Source organism: Syngnathoides biaculeatus, chromosome 13 (genome assembly GCF_019802595.1).
Source record: "Syngnathoides biaculeatus isolate LvHL_M chromosome 13, ASM1980259v1, whole genome shotgun sequence".
Classification (NCBI taxonomy): domain Eukaryota; kingdom Metazoa; phylum Chordata; class Actinopteri; order Syngnathiformes; family Syngnathidae; genus Syngnathoides; species Syngnathoides biaculeatus.
The window spans coordinates 5,526,172-5,541,505 of record NC_084652.1 but is presented as its reverse complement, the minus strand read 5'-3'; the positions used below and the strand labels follow the sequence as shown (position 1 = coordinate 5,541,505).

Sequence of the window (15,334 nt, the reverse complement as noted above, 5' to 3'; positions counted from 1 at the left end):
CTCTGTAGGCCGGAAATGACGGTAGTCCAAAAGTGACTGTCTTGTGCACTCGAGTGGAAAAGGCAAGAGTGAGACCGGCGCAATATATGAGGAAGTGACTTTTACCGGTCCGGCTCTGTTAGCGCTGCGCTAGCGTGTTACTGCCTTGTCTCAGTGATTTTTACCAGTATGTTTTTTTTTTTTTTTCAAACCGGCCCTGTTAGCGGCGCTAGTGTTAGCATTGGCGTGGGTCTTGCTTTAGCACGCCGGCACAAGCATTAAACTCTCTGTGTACTGTCTTTCTTTGTAAATATCTCGTGTTTCAATGTGGGCACTTGCGGCTTTTATACCGCTGCGGCGTATGTGTGTACCAAATGGTATTTCCTTGACAAATGTACTGGATGAGGCTTTTTGTGAGGTGTGCTCTGTAGGCCGAGAATTACGGTACTTGAAAAAAATCCTTCCTTTAATATTACGGTACATGGATTACCCTATTGAGCACATTTTTTTAACAGGTAAGTAATACTCTCAACCCCGCTAACTGTGTACAGCAGATACTGACCAACGGCAGTCCGCTCGCAAATGAAGCCCAAGCGCTCGGTGCAGTAGAAATCGTTCCAGTTGCCGTTTTGGATGAGACCGGCGCAGTCCTCGCCGTGCTCGTGGCCACGAGTCCAGTTGTCGGGCTGGCCCGGATTCCATTTCCTTCAAGAGCCGCCGCGCGGGCGATATCGATTGCATGGTTTATGTATTTGTTTTCAGATTGAGGGGAAAGATCAATCGGAGACTCACTTGAACACCGGTATGCTGCCATCCACCCACTTCCACACATTTTCTTCGTCTTTATCAGTGAGGCCCAGCCAGAAGAACCCTTTTCCTGAGACCGTGTCCTTCACAAACATCTGACAAAACCAAAACATTGATCTCTTTTTTTTTTTTATTTTCATTTTTTTTAAGTAGAATGTTTTTCAATTCACCTGTTCCTCATTGTTGTTGATAATGATCAAGTGAGCCGCCATCTTGGAACAAAACGTACTGGCCTCCTCATAGTTGGCCTTTTGAGTGGCGGCGGAGAAATAATAGCAGCTGCCTCCAAACCTCCTGAACTCTGCCGGACAACCTGGAAACGAATCCTCAAGGTTAATAAAGGACTTGGAGATTAATCCGTGGTGGGAAGTCATTGACGCCAAAGTAAAACCCACCAGGCGCTGAAGTCGGGGCAGGCGATGGCATCGGGGCCTGCTTTGTCACAGCGCTTTCCGGTTCGTCAGCTGGTTTGGGGGCCGCAGTGGGGTTTACCGGCTTTAAAACAGTCGGCGCAGGCAACCCGGGTAACCCCGGAGGACCGGGAGGGCCAATGGGTCCGACGGGCCCAAGTCGCCCCTCTGAGCCGACAGGTCCCGCATCTCCCCTGAGACCATGCGGTCCTGGCGGTCCCGGCACACCCGGTAGTCCGTCTCTGCCCGGAAGGCCTTGAGCTCCAGGGTCTCCCTTGTCTCCAGGGATCCCCGGTCGACCACCGGCCCCTCTTGATCCTTTAGACCCAGGAAGACCTCGGGAGCCAGGCGCACCCTTTGAACCACTCAACCCCTGTAGGCCAGTAGCACCTTTCTCCCCTATATGTCCCATCATGCCTGGAATCCCCTTGTCTCCTTTATCGCCCTTCTGGCCTGGTTGGCCGACAGGGCCCTGGGGCCCTTTGTCCCCCTTGGGCCCCCTTGGACCAGGTGGACCTGAAGACAATTATTAGGAATTAGGAGGCCTAAATTCAATTGTGTTGCTTTTGCTGAAGCTACACAAATATCTCTACGTTAAATATATTTCCCCCCGATAATTGCATTCCCAGTCATCTCATCATCATCATGCCACAGGGACATTTTTTTTCCTGCACAAAACACAGGTCACAGATGTATTTTTCTCTCTTCAAAATATAGTTTTCTGATTGGGGGTCAGGTTTCAGGGTTAGGGTTCTGGGTAAACGTTAAGGGTAAGGAGCAAACTAAATGTTTAGGTAAGAGGTTAGCTCTTTCGTGGATTTCGTGTTTAAGTTTGGAGGTGAGGTAGGGATTAAGGTTAAGGAAATGGTGCAGAGTAACATTTTTAGGTTGGGGGTGGTGTAGGGTTTAGCTTTGGGGATGAAGGGTTAGGGTAAGGTTTCAGGGTTTACCATTTTAGGAGACTAGGGTTTTAGGATAGTAGGTTGGGATCTGATGGTTTGTGGTTAGGGTAGGAGTTAAGGATAAGTGCTTGAGGATTAGGGTCAAAGTCTAATGGTAGGTTTTAGGATAAGGGTAATGGTTTATGTATTGTTTTAGGATCAGGAATTTAGCGTTCATGTAAGTAGTTTTGGATTTGTATTGGGACACCATCTTACCCCGGAGGATTGTGAAGTTGGTGATGAGCTGTGAGTGTTTGCTGTCCACCAGCTTCATCTCCTCCATCACCACAGACAGGTTGTTGACTTCTTTGTCCAGGCGGGCCACCAACTCGTCCTGCTGGGCGCGCAGGTCTCGGTTCTCGGCCTTCGCTTCGTCCACGCTGTTGTTCAAGCCCAGAAGCACGTCGGAGTGGCGCATCACTGTCTCGGCGCATGACCTCATGCTATTGAGGTCCAAGCTGATGGTCCCGAGAAGCTGCGTGGTAAAACTCACGTTGCCCGTCACACGGTCGATGTTGCTCTCGTGCTTGTCCAGGCGTGCTTCCATCTCGTCAAACTTAGATGAGGTGACGTTATCGTGGTCCCTTTGGTGGTCCATGAGTTCCCTCAGGTTCTGATCATGACCCTCAGCGAGGACGGAGGTGTTCTGGATCTGACTTGCCAGCGTGTTGAGCTGAGCCCCCAAATCGTCCAGGGCTTCGCCGTTGAACCGCGCAGAGGCTGAGTTGTTTGCTGCCAAAACCTGAAGGTTCTGGACTTTTTCCTTCAGCCAGTCTGTGTCAACCCGAGTCTGTCTGGCTGTCTGCTGCAGGTTCTGATAGTCATTCTTGAGTTTTTGCACCACCTGGCCGGCATCTTCCACCGTCTTCTGCAGCGAGCTTAAGACGTTGCGCTGCTGGGCCTGCGTGATGTTCAGCGCACTGATGCTGACCTGAGACTGACCCTGCTCTTTGACCTGACCTTGGATCTCAGACTGGAGTCTGGCCGTGTCCGTCTGGAGGTCGCCTATCATGCCGCCGTAGGACGTTAAGGTCTGGTTGACCCCGCGAAGCGAGGCGCCGTTGCCCTTCAGCAAACTCTGCAGGGAGACTTGGCCGTCCTGCGTGTCGTCGCCGGTCAACTGAAGTTCACTCAGCACGTCTCGGTTTCGTGTCGACCTGACGGCGATGTCGTTCAGCTGGCTCTGCAGGGCCTCGAGATCCGATTTAAATGTCTTGATGTCACTGGTGGTGTTTACCGATTTCCCGCCCGTTTGATAGTCTGAAGAGGAAACGTCAAAAAGTGAAAATACATTGGAACTTCTTGATGTTGAACAGTTTGGAATTTCGACTAAAGTATCGTAACATTATGTAGAACTTAATCCTGTCTCAAAAGACACGAGGTTAGTCGGCATCAAAGGTTTGACTTTGCTTTATGTTAGCAGTCTTAACGACAAGGATTGTACCACGAGTGCCGTGGGCGCTTGTACCTAGGCAGAATTCATACTTTGAGTTCTTAAGGGTGAATATTAGATATGCTAACTTTACTAAGCGTGTGGCGTCAAAACTCACCAAGTTTCTTTAAGTCGGTCTCCACGGCATTGATTTTGCCACCGTAATTCTGCATTCCCTCGGCGACGCTGTCCATTCTCTGGACCACTGCCGTAAACGACAAGAAGAACTCGTTGTGGATCGACTGAATGCGATCACAGATGGATTCAAACGCAGATGACAATCCAAGAGTATATGTTACAACTCTTGATATTTTCTGAAGTGCAAAGAATTCACTCATAAGATGTTCAACACTAGAGGGCATCACAGTACACAGTTTATGTACACAACCTTGTATGTGTATAACTCATTCGAACAATTCAAATCTAAAATATGCGCGAAACAGTACTTCAGGAGATCCACAAAGTACTCATAGATAAGTCTCCTGATTATATGTAGTATCATGCATAGAGCTCGTTTCCAACATGCAGTAAGCCCCCATACTTCCAGACTGTTTATGAACATCTGTAAGTTCATTTGGGATCAACAGTTAACGACTTGAGCGTGAACAATAGCATCTATGCTAACTATGGACTGATGAACAACCGCTTACGGTACTACCTACTACCTACCTAGGTAAAAGGGAGGCATCTACCGTGTACAAACAAGTGAGCTTACACGACTCGCAAAAGGTTTCAGGTGACATTTCAGGATGAACCCAAAATGCGCGATGAACTTTGTTGTTGAACTTTGTTTGACCTTCGCGGAAACTTTTGGAAGCGTTCTAAAGTTGAGTGGTTAAATCAAGTCCGCCTGTAAAGGTTGTATTGCATTTCAGATTCATCCCGAAACTTCATTCCAAAGCCCAATGACCCGGAACGTTTTGTGAGTAGTGTCCGGTGTCCGCTTGGAGAAATACTTCACGGAGACAAGCGAAAAGACAGCACAGAAGCCCATAAACATTCTTGCTAACCGTTCCTGACAGACACGAGTCCAAGTGTGGTCCAGAAGACAACAAATTACCACCCAGCCATAAACTCTGGTCAGGCCTCGTTAAGCCAGCGAAGTCGCGGCAGGCTCATCTGGTCGACATTACCGAGCCAAAGTATAGCGAAAACTTACACTTACACAGAATCATTACACGTTCACATTTATTTTGCTACTCTACAATCTGTTGAGATTGGCTGGCGACCAGGCCATTGTGCATCCCTTTTAGCTGTCAAATTTGGGGTATTTATCCTGTTGGAATGACCCGAATGACCATGAGCTGCGATGAAGACCAAGCTTTCTGACGTAAGCTAGCACGTTTTTCTTCAGAATGCTTTGAGAGTCTTGCGATTTCATTGTGGTATGCGCAGATTCAAGACAAACTGCCAGATGTGGCAGAGCAACCCCAGAACATAACCGAGCCACCTCCGTGTTTCACAGTAGTGTCAGTGTTCTCTTCTATTCTGGAGCTATCTTGTTACTGCTCCTTTGCGTTCTGTGGTCCATGTTTAGCATGGTACACGCCGTGTCACCAAACAGCATAAGTGACTACTTATCACACCTGTGACACCAATTAGCTAAAACACCCTAGCTGTAGGAAAGCGTTGGCCTCACAGTTCTGAGGACGCGGGTTCAATCCCAGCCCTCCCTGTGTGGAGTTTGCATGTTCTCCCCGTGCCTGCGTGGGTTTTCTCCTTAATTGGACACTCTAAATTGCCCCTAGGTGTGATTGTGAGTGCGACAGCTGTCTGTCTCCGTGTGCCCTGCGATTGGCTGGCAACCAGTTCAGGGCGTACCGTGCCTCCTTCCTCTTGACAGCTGGGATAGATTCCAGCATTCCCCGCGACCCTTTTGAGGATAAGCGGCAAAGAAAATGGATGGACTGATGTACCTTAGCTGTACATTTAACTATATCTTTTCTAGTGGTAACATCATTTTGAAGTTGATGACAATGTCAACCTTTAAAAATGAGTTTCAATGGAATTGAAGCAATTTAGGTGTTATTTACTTTATGTATAACGCAATGGTGGCCGTTCCTGTGCTCGGGATCTTATGATTTGGGGGTTAAAGTAAGACAGGTTGATGTATTTTTCTTGTCAACGTTTAAAAATGAAATCACGTGACAGTTGCAGTACACAAGACGTCATCGTCACCAACCTTTGTACCCAAGGACAGCCACAGCGATGGTGAGCAGGGCGCAGAGGACGTAGAGCAGCGCGATGGCGGCACGCAGGGCCCAGTCGTTTTTGCACTTGGTGCACTCGGAGCCTTCCTGGATTCCTGCAAGACGCGGACGGCTGAATTAAAATAGGGATGAAGCCGTGGAAGCGTTTGAAGTGCAGTATCGTGCTGTGGCAATTTTCAGAGCAGCTACTGTGTACTTAAAAAAACATATTTACAATGAAAGGTTAAAACTGCGGCGCGTCTGTTAGACAGGTGGAAGACAAAAAAAAAAAAAAAACCCACGAATGAATTTGATATAAACAGAAAATGTATTTAAGGGCTTCTCTCGAAATGAGTTGAACAAATACGCCGGCACTTGGAACAAGCTAAACGCTTTAAAATTGATGTGACGTGAGGAACGTACTCGGGGAAAATGACCAACACCAGATGCGGCGAACCAAAAAAAATGATTTATGCCAGCAAGCTGCGTTGAGGTCCAACGAAAGAGATAAATTATCGCACAGTTAATGAATTTATGGTTTTGAGAGTGCGCGGAGGATCCATTGACACAACCGAAGACAGTAAAAGGAAATTATGAGAGAGGCCTTTGGCTACCACTTTTTAGGAACGCTATCCTCATTAATTGCCGAAAGAAATATAAGCGAAGATTTCAGAATTACGTCAGAGATTGCAATGCAATGACAAATAGTCGTCTCTCTGAAGAATCCCAGGAAATAGCCAAAATGACGTTAAAATAATCAATTCCAACCAAAATGGCCAAATTACCAGACTGCTTTGTGGGTCTGCTTGTGTCTACCAAAAGGTGGCGTTTCGATGAGTTTGCCGTGGAAAAGCAGGTCCGCCAAACACTTTCGGGACCGACAAGTCGTTAAGGTCTTGACTCTCAATACGTAATGTCCACATCATCGGTCCAACACACTCGAATGATCTCATAAGACAAGTTGGGACTGAAACTGCATTCTTCCGAGTCCAATGGAGTGGGCTCAGACCACCAGGTTGGTGGAGTGGGTCCGTGCATTCTGGCCCGCTTACATCTGTCCAAACATCAGATCTGGGGGCGGGGGGGGGGTGTCAGCTGCAGACGTCGACCGCGGTCACGCCGGGCTGTCGTCTTGTTTACACAGAGCCTCCTCGAGGGGGCGCCACAACCCCCTCCCCTACCCATTTGTTCTCTTCGCTTAAGCACAACATCATCCCACCATGTAAACAAGAAGAGCGGCTGCAGCCTTGGGAGAGGGGTGGGGGGTGGGTGGGTGTTTGGGGGGGGGTTCTGGCTGTTTGTACCAGACTCTGCCATTCGTAAACAAACAAAAACAGGAAAATATGTGAAGATCTGGAAGCGTCGATGAGTCACATGCAAGACATTTGGTCAAGACATGACCTCGTGGACCGAATATGTTTTCATCATCAAATGAATGCAGTGACAAAATCTTATAATTTAAAACAATTAAGCAATTAATAACCCGGGATGCGGCCAATTTGACGCTTGAATGGCTGCGTTAGTGGGGGGGTTTTTTTTTTTGGTTCTAGTTGGGATTCTTTTTCTATTTTTATGATAAAACAAATTTTATGTTGCCAAGGGATAATCTGCCTCATAGGAATAATTTTAAAAACTTCCAGGTACTACAACAAAAAAGGAAGTTTTTCAAAATGGTCACCTCAACCCAAAATGGCAGACTTCCTGTGACTTTTCAGGGATGGGTTTTTGGGACGTTTATGTGGGTCTGCTCATGATTGAAACACCTTCCAGAATTTTTAAAACATTGATGGTTAGGGTTATTGAGACTGCCCTAAGAATATTAACATATAAAATATGGAGGACTTCGTAAAAACTGAAAAAAGTTCCTTATAGCTGATCTACGTATCCATCCATCCATCCATTTTCTCAGCCACTTATCCTCACGAGGGTCACGGGAGTGCTGGAGGCTATCCCAGCAGTAAACAAACAGGAGGTGGGGTACACCCTGAACTGGTTGCCAGCCAATCGCAGCGCACATTGAGACAAACAGCCGCACTCACAATCACACCTACAGGCAATTCATGTTGCACGTTTTTGGAACATGGGAGAGCAGGGGTGTCAAATTCATTTTTGTCCCAGGCCAAAGTGTAGTTATGATTTCCCCCAGAGGGCCATTATGCTGAATCGCCTCATCATATTTACAGATGAAATTTATGACAACATTATCATTTATGACAATTTGAAATGTTGGGACATATTTTCAGATTTCAGATTTTGACACCGAAGATTTCCCTTCGCGGTCCATGTAAAATCATATGGCCCCCGGGTCTTGAGTTTGACACCTATGCTTTAGAATGTCCAATTAATGTTGCATGTTTTTTGGGATGTGGGAGGAAACTGGAGTGCCCGGAGAAAACCCCACGCAGGCATGGGGGAAAACATGCAAACTCCACACAGGCGGGTCCGGGATTGAACCCGGGACCTCAGAACTGCGAGGCCGACGCTTTAACAGCTGAGCCACCGTGCCGCCCCTGATCTAGGTATATTAAAAAAAAAAAAAAATTCCATATACAGAACCTTGCTGCTCAACACACTCAGGTCACTGTGTGGAAATTTCCACGGCAACACAAAGAAAGCTTGTAGAGCGCAGTGGAGTGGTTTTGTGTGAAGCCCCTTTGTGTCCCGATTCCATGTCATATCCAGTACCGGAGCACGGCAATTCTTCCAGAAACACCTTTTTTTTTTTTTTCAAACTTTAGTTGTCATACTTGGTGTCTTAAAGGGAACAATGACTTTTGTTTGTACTAGAGCTCCCCCTACAGTTGGCCAAAGTTACACAAGTATAGTGCACTTGTTCATTTTGTCGTAACGTCACCGAAGTAAAGCTAAAGAGCCTCTTTGCATTAGCCGTGGCCCGGTGAAACGCTAACAAGTAAACCGAGTCCAAGTCTGGGACACATTAGCGTGACGTCGCCGCGGCGGAATCGCTGAGCTAGCTTAGCATTCCTGCACTCAGGAGGACCAGCAAATAGGTCGTCTCGCACATCTGGAGCTTGTTTACACGGCGGCCAGCTCCACATTGGATACATGCGTGCGGGGTTCATCAAGGGACTACCGTATTTACCCCGAGAGCCGTTTGGGGGGGCGGGGGGTGCTTATTTATTCAACCGTAAATGGGCTGGGCCTTTTGTTACGGAAAGCGTAACGGGAACATAAACATGGACGGCAACAACTGGAACACGAACGGCCACATGACGTGACAAAACTGTTTACGCGCGTGGGTAGATGCTGCTGTTTTGGTTAGCAACAACATTCAAACGGGCTCACCGCCGAATTTCGTGCAAACATCTATGCCTGGAGATATTAATATATATATTTTTACTTTACAAAAAAATGCAGAATGTGGCTACTTTAGAAGGACGCGCCAATCACCCCCGTCCGGATTGCTGGCGTGGCCTCCGTGTTGCGTCTGACTTCTTCATCCGTTTTTTTTTTTTTTTTGAAAGTAGCCGCATCAGACTAGCTCCAAGATGAATAGTCTGTCCGTCCGTCCATCCATCCATCCATCCATCCATCCATCATCTACCACTTTTCCTGATTGGGTCGCGGAGGACGTAGCTTCAGCAGGGATAGCCAGACTTCCCTTTCCCCAGCCACTTCTTCCAGCTCTTCCGGAGGGATCCCGAGGTGTTCCCAAGCCTGCCGAGAAAGGCACAGTCTCTCCAGCGTGTCCTGGGTCGTCCTCGGGGTCCCTTTCCGGTGGGATGCGCCCTGAAAATCCGGATCAGGTGCCCCAGCCGCCTCATCTGGCTCCTCTCAATGCGGAGGAGCAGCGGCTCGACACTGAGCCCCTCCCTGATCACCGAGCATCTCACCCTAAAGATGAATAGTCTTGTTGGACCATTTCGGATCTGTCCGCTTCTGATCTAAACCCAGCACGAATGTCTCACGGTCCCTCCCGCATTTGGATTGATGAGCACCCGTGGAGTGGTCCTCATGAGGTTCATTTTAAATGGAACCACCTCGTTCCATCGCGGCCTGGCATGCAGACGTTGGAGAAGAACGATAATACACGATAATTTTCTCGAATAATGACTGTTAAAAATGAACTGAGTTGACTCAATTTGTCTCTAACTCTAACCTACACCTAAGTGCCAAGAATCAATGAACTCTGTGCTTGACTAAATACTTTATTTCCTGAAAAAGTGGCCATATCTTTAAAACACGTATCATTTTTGTGTCTTGGATGTCGTATCCGTAATTGGGAGCTTCCACCGTCTGCAGTTGAGTAAACATTACACCTTCTCCAGTTGAGCGTCAGCAAGCTATCGGCGACCAAATTTATTTTCTCATTCGGGTTACAAATATTATATCACAGCCAAGCTTGGATATTCCCCCTCCAAACCACGGCGTGCACTTTTGTTTCGATGTGGTCCCGCGTTCCGGGTGGTCCGCCGTGCAAAAGTGCTAAATCAGCGCCGGCCCGCGCGTCGACCCTCGCGTCAACAAACGCGCGCCCCGTTACGAGCGTCCAAGCACGACCGGGAAGGGGGGAAAAGTGCACGGCGCGGTCGGCCGTCCCGCCGAGTCCGGCTGAAGTGGAGGCGGAAGGTGCTGACCACAACAATGATGGCGTCCAAGGAGCCAGTTTCTGGGTCACCAAAAACACTGAGCACAATCCACTTTTCTAGACAAGTGGCTAGCTTGAACGATTAAAAAAACCAAAAACCCAAAAGGACATTTAGTCATGAGGGCTTTCGTTGTTTTCGGATGTGCTTCCCATAACTGAAGATAAATGGGAATATTGGAATGTTTTCCCTCGGGAGCAGATGTCAACATACGCGCCTCTCTTGGCGCTCTCATCCCCAAAAACACTTGCCTGTAAGTACAGACGCAGAAGTCATAAACAGGAGATGCGATTGGGTCCCGGTCCAACATAATCACAGGCCCGAGGGACGAAGTAAGTCCGCGCAACGCTTACCGGATCCGACGTAATCGCGTCGTCAGCTGAAGTAACCGAGTCGGCGCTCTCGCCACCAAAACCTGCCGACCCAACTATTCGAAAGGGCCGATTTACTCAAAACCCCCTAAATTTCTTGAATTAGTCAGGATAATATGGATTTAAGTGGTTTTGATGCTGATATACTCCTGAAAAGGGTGAAAAAGCAGACGTGGAAAAAGCTGAAAAGGAATTGAGCAAAAAAAAAAAACAAAAAAAAAACACAGATAGGTGAATCCGCTGGCGCAAAACCGCCACTGTGCAGCCAAATGAAGGAGCGCCAATCCTCATTGTTTGCCCGTACGATAGAATCGTACAGCCTCCTTGTGGCCGAGGTGGGAACATGTCACTGGAACGGATTAATGGCATTTCCATTCATTTGAATGATCAGAAATGTTTTAGCTTAAAAGAGTGCTCACGGAACGGACGGAACTCGCCTCCAGCAGCCACTCCTCTTGTGATTTTGCATCCCGTTACATTTCTGAAAACTGACGTTGACTTTTGATCATGTTCTCCAGAGCCCGAAAACTTTTTAGCGTGACGTCACTCCGAACACGTCTCAAAACCGAGACGCTGAATCGAGTTAGACGCCGCCAATCCTAATGTTTTTCTTTTGCTCGAGGCCAGAAACCGCCCCCCCCCCCCCCCAAAAAAAAAATCTCAACAGGACATTATTAAATGAAAACTGACACCCTGCCAGATGTCCATTTGACTACCGCTCCGTCACACCTACAGTTCACTTTCGCTCCCTCAATAAGTTCCTCAACAAAGAGGGCAAACCATGTGACATCACACTCTTCTCATATTGGCTGCGAGATTGCAAACAGGAAGGATGTTTGTACTCAATACTGACTGATGAACCAAACGTGGCGCGGCGTGAAACCGCGATGATCGTTTCGAGGACTGACCTGACCTGACCTGCTGCTTGCTGCTTCCCTGACCCACTTCAAATGATCCTCGGGGACCCCCCCCCCCCCACGCCGGTCTCCTCGTCTCCCTTTTGAGTCGCTCAATCCCGGATTGACCCGACCCGTCACTAAGTATTCGTCGCGCAATCTTTCCCTTACCGAGACCACAAGGGAGTGATCCTCCGTGAGGACAACAGAATGCAAAGTCACATGGGAGCGCTAAAAAAAGCGAGACTGGGGGGTGGTGGGGGGGTCGTAAGTAACATACTGAAAGCATTCTTTTCTGCTAATAAAGTCGCCGTAAATTAGAACCACTTGCTCCCCTGCTAGCCACCCCCCCCCAAAAAAAAATGGGCGAGCAAGGAATGTGACTCCTCAGCTGGAAAACTGTACCCCCCCCACCTCACGCACATGAAAAGATACATTAAATAACTTATAAGGAATATAAACAGAAAATCCTCCCCAACTATTAAAGGTTGAGTTACATTTTTCCATTCCGTGGCGTATTGCCGACGCAGCCGAGCCCGGAAAGCGGACCCCCCCCCCCCCAGTGCCCGCAACAGCCGCTCGTGCCCCCCCCCCCACCCTCCCGTTCGCACCATGCGGGAAGCGGGCTCAGCAAGTTCTTCGCTTTGGGATGTGATTTCAGCGCAATCGCGGAGCCCTTGTGAAAAACGGTCGCACGTGGCAAAGAAAAAGCAGCGGCAGGTCCTGGCGCCGGCACGGAGGTCTCGCATAACACGGAATCCATATTTGTCTTTCAACTTATAAAAACAAACAAAACAAAAAAAAACTTGAAAAATGTACAACTCACTTTTTCCTTGGTAAGATATTGAATGAAACATCATCCATCCATTTTCTTAGCCCCTTATCCTCACAAGGGTCGCAGGGAGCGCTGGAGCCTATCTAACGGCCGCAAGGGGGCACTCTAGCGCAAAAGGTAAGAGTGAGACCGGTGGAACATATGTGTCGAGGAAGTGACTTTTAACGGCGCTGCGCTAGCGTGTTACTGCTGTGTCTCAGTGATTTTTACCATTATGTTTTTTTTCTTTAACCAGCCCTGTTAGCGTTAGCGCGGCGGCGCTCGCTAGCATTAGCACAGCGGCGCTAGGGTTAAACTCTCTGTGTACCGTTTATCTTTGTATCTCGTGTTTCAAGGTGGGTTTCAATGTGGGCACCTGCGGCGTATGTATGTACCAAATGGTATTTCCTTTACCAATGTACTGGGTGAGCCTTATAACCAGGTGCGCTCTGTAGGCCGGGAATTACGGTACTGTAAATAACTGTTTACATTCGAATATGTTTCAAAAACATTTTAGATATTCCTCGTCAAGTGACTTGACGACAAGCAGCGAGTGAACAATTCTTCCACCATTGAGGCTTCAAGATGTTTATTGCCTCCACCAACTGAAGTTTACTCTCAAACTTAACATGAAAGCAACACCTCGTGTATATACCGCAGCTGTGTAAAAGCCGAGAGTGCCCACATTGAAACACGAGATATTTACAGAGAAAAACGGTACACAGAGAGTTTAACGCTAGCACCGCGCTAATGCTAGTGCCGTGCTAACAAGGCCAGTAAAAAAAAATAAAAAACATACTGGTAAAAATCACTGAGAGACGGCAGTAGCACGCTAGCGCAGCGCAAACAGGGCTGGACCGGTAAAAGTCACTCCCTCGGTACAGATAGTCCACCGGTCTTTCTCTTACCTTTTCCGCTAGAGTGCTTCCTTGCGGCCACTAGAAAAAACACAAATTAACTGCAACACCGAATAAACTGCAGGGTTGAAAGCGTGTGTAAAAAGTCCCGGCTTATAGGCCGGAAATCACGGTAATCACGTTCCACATAATTTTGCTGTGGCAAAGTCAGTTTAGCTTAATGCTAACAAAAAAAATGCAAAACATAGCACGAGGTGTCACAGTGTTATAACCCCTCAAAGCGACAGATATTTGAATTTAAACTGTTGGACCAACACATGGAGACAGAAAATGTAACAATACTCACGGGTATAATATATTCTTTATCCTCTGCAAAGAATGGGTACTATCGCTGCGGCTTCCTGAAAAGCTGTGACCGTCTCCCTGCGTATTTGTATATTTGTACTATACGATGCACAAACCAGAAGAAATTACATTTTGACATCATTATACATATATATTTTTTGCTCCTCCAATAAATAGGGTTAATAATCAAATAATTCAACATACTATAAAGAATGTATGAAAACATCAGCTTTACAGCTGCCGCCTCTGCACTGCGAGCGCCATGTGTTGTGCGCTAAAGACGGGTCAAATTATAAACGTGCCATTCAAGGACAGGATGTTTTTTTTCTTCCCCACATTAATTTTGCACGACAAAAAAAGTTGGACTGAATAGAAAACATATTTTTGGGCTGCGTTGATAAAAACCTGACGAACTTAAATGCATTGAAAGTATTGAAAAGGAAATTTTGACAAGGGCAGCAAGTTTTCGGGTGACATTATTAAACAATGTGTCCAATTTTCGACTTAAATGCTCATCAGATGACATCGCAAACGGAGCACAACAGGTTAAATCCGTGAGATCAAAGGTCGTTATTGGTCCAATTAGACCAGGTCCGGAACCCGGTGGGGGCGGAAAGCCCGAATTCCCGTAACGCGTGAAGAATCTACACAAAGAACTCTTGGAATGCCGCTAAACAACAAGACTCGCTATAATCCGGCAGACTAAATGGGGACCAGGCGCAGCTATAAATAGACGCATGGACGATCCCTAAACCAGTCCCAGGTGACGTGCGGCCATGACGGCAACGAGGCAGCTTCAAAATAAAGCTGCGACGTGCTTTCGTGCAAATATCCCAAAGTTGAACAATTACAGCATCTGTTTTGTTTTTTTTTAAGCGTCGCAGAGTTTGGTGTTTTTTTTTTTTTTTTGGGGGGGGCGTCCTATCTCAAATGAGCCATTGCTAGCTCCGCCCACCCCATCGACTGCAGGGCCAACGCCACAAAAACGGCAACGCCAGAACGTAAAGCCCAAAGGAAAAAAAAAAAAAAAAAAAAAAAAAAACAAGAAGAAAAATACATAAAAGCTGCTGGAGACAAATTAATTCTCCTTTGCGGTGGTTTGGAAGGGATCGGACCCAAATGGCCTTGCGGTTTTGAACCGATCCGTTTCGTCGCGCTCAGGTTTTCCGTGATGGGAAAAATCAGCGAAGAAGAAAAGGGGTCCAAATGGATGAGGCGCTGGGCGCTGCACCTGTGTGCGGGTTTTCCATTTTTAATTTGGCTCCGACGAGACCGTAAAACTCAGACAAGAACGATGGAGCACAAAACCATTTTTTGTTCATAACTCACCGAGTATCTTCCAACACCTCATCTACTACTTTGAAGAAAATGAACACCTTAAAAAAATACATATATATATTATTATTCCATGTATATTGCCCCTCCTTGTTAAGTTTACTGTCTAACTAAACATAAAACAAAGACAATAACATAAGCTGGGACGCGTTGGCCTCACAGTTTTGAGGTCCCGGGTTCGATCCCGGCCCCGCCTGTATGGAGTTTGCATGTTCTTCCCGTGCCTACGTGGGTTTTCTCCACATCCCCAATACATTAAATATTAATTGGACACTCTAAAATTGGCAGACTTTGTTTATCTATGTGCCCTGCGATTGGCTGGCGACCGGTTCAGGGTGTACCCCTCCTCCT

The 15,334-nt window shown here is 47.3% G+C and overlaps 1 protein-coding gene across 1 annotated transcript in view; it reads right to left on the bottom strand.

Annotated features, from left to right (window-relative positions):
* The window catches only part of LOC133511001 (collectin-12-like), a 35,187-nt gene that overhangs the window by 12,821 nt on the left and 7,032 nt on the right, over positions 1–15,334 (bottom strand). Inside the window, exons 4-10 of the mRNA XM_061839563.1 lie at positions 5,752–5,874; positions 3,688–3,774; positions 2,354–3,397; positions 1,182–1,712; positions 957–1,099; positions 772–881; positions 546–684 (exon numbers count right to left, since the gene is read on the bottom strand). Coding sequence (XP_061695547.1) covers positions 546–684; positions 772–881; positions 957–1,099; positions 1,182–1,712; positions 2,354–3,397; positions 3,688–3,774; positions 5,752–5,874 — 2,177 coding nt within the window. The remainder of the gene's footprint in view (positions 1–545; positions 685–771; positions 882–956; positions 1,100–1,181; positions 1,713–2,353; positions 3,398–3,687; positions 3,775–5,751; positions 5,875–15,334) is intronic.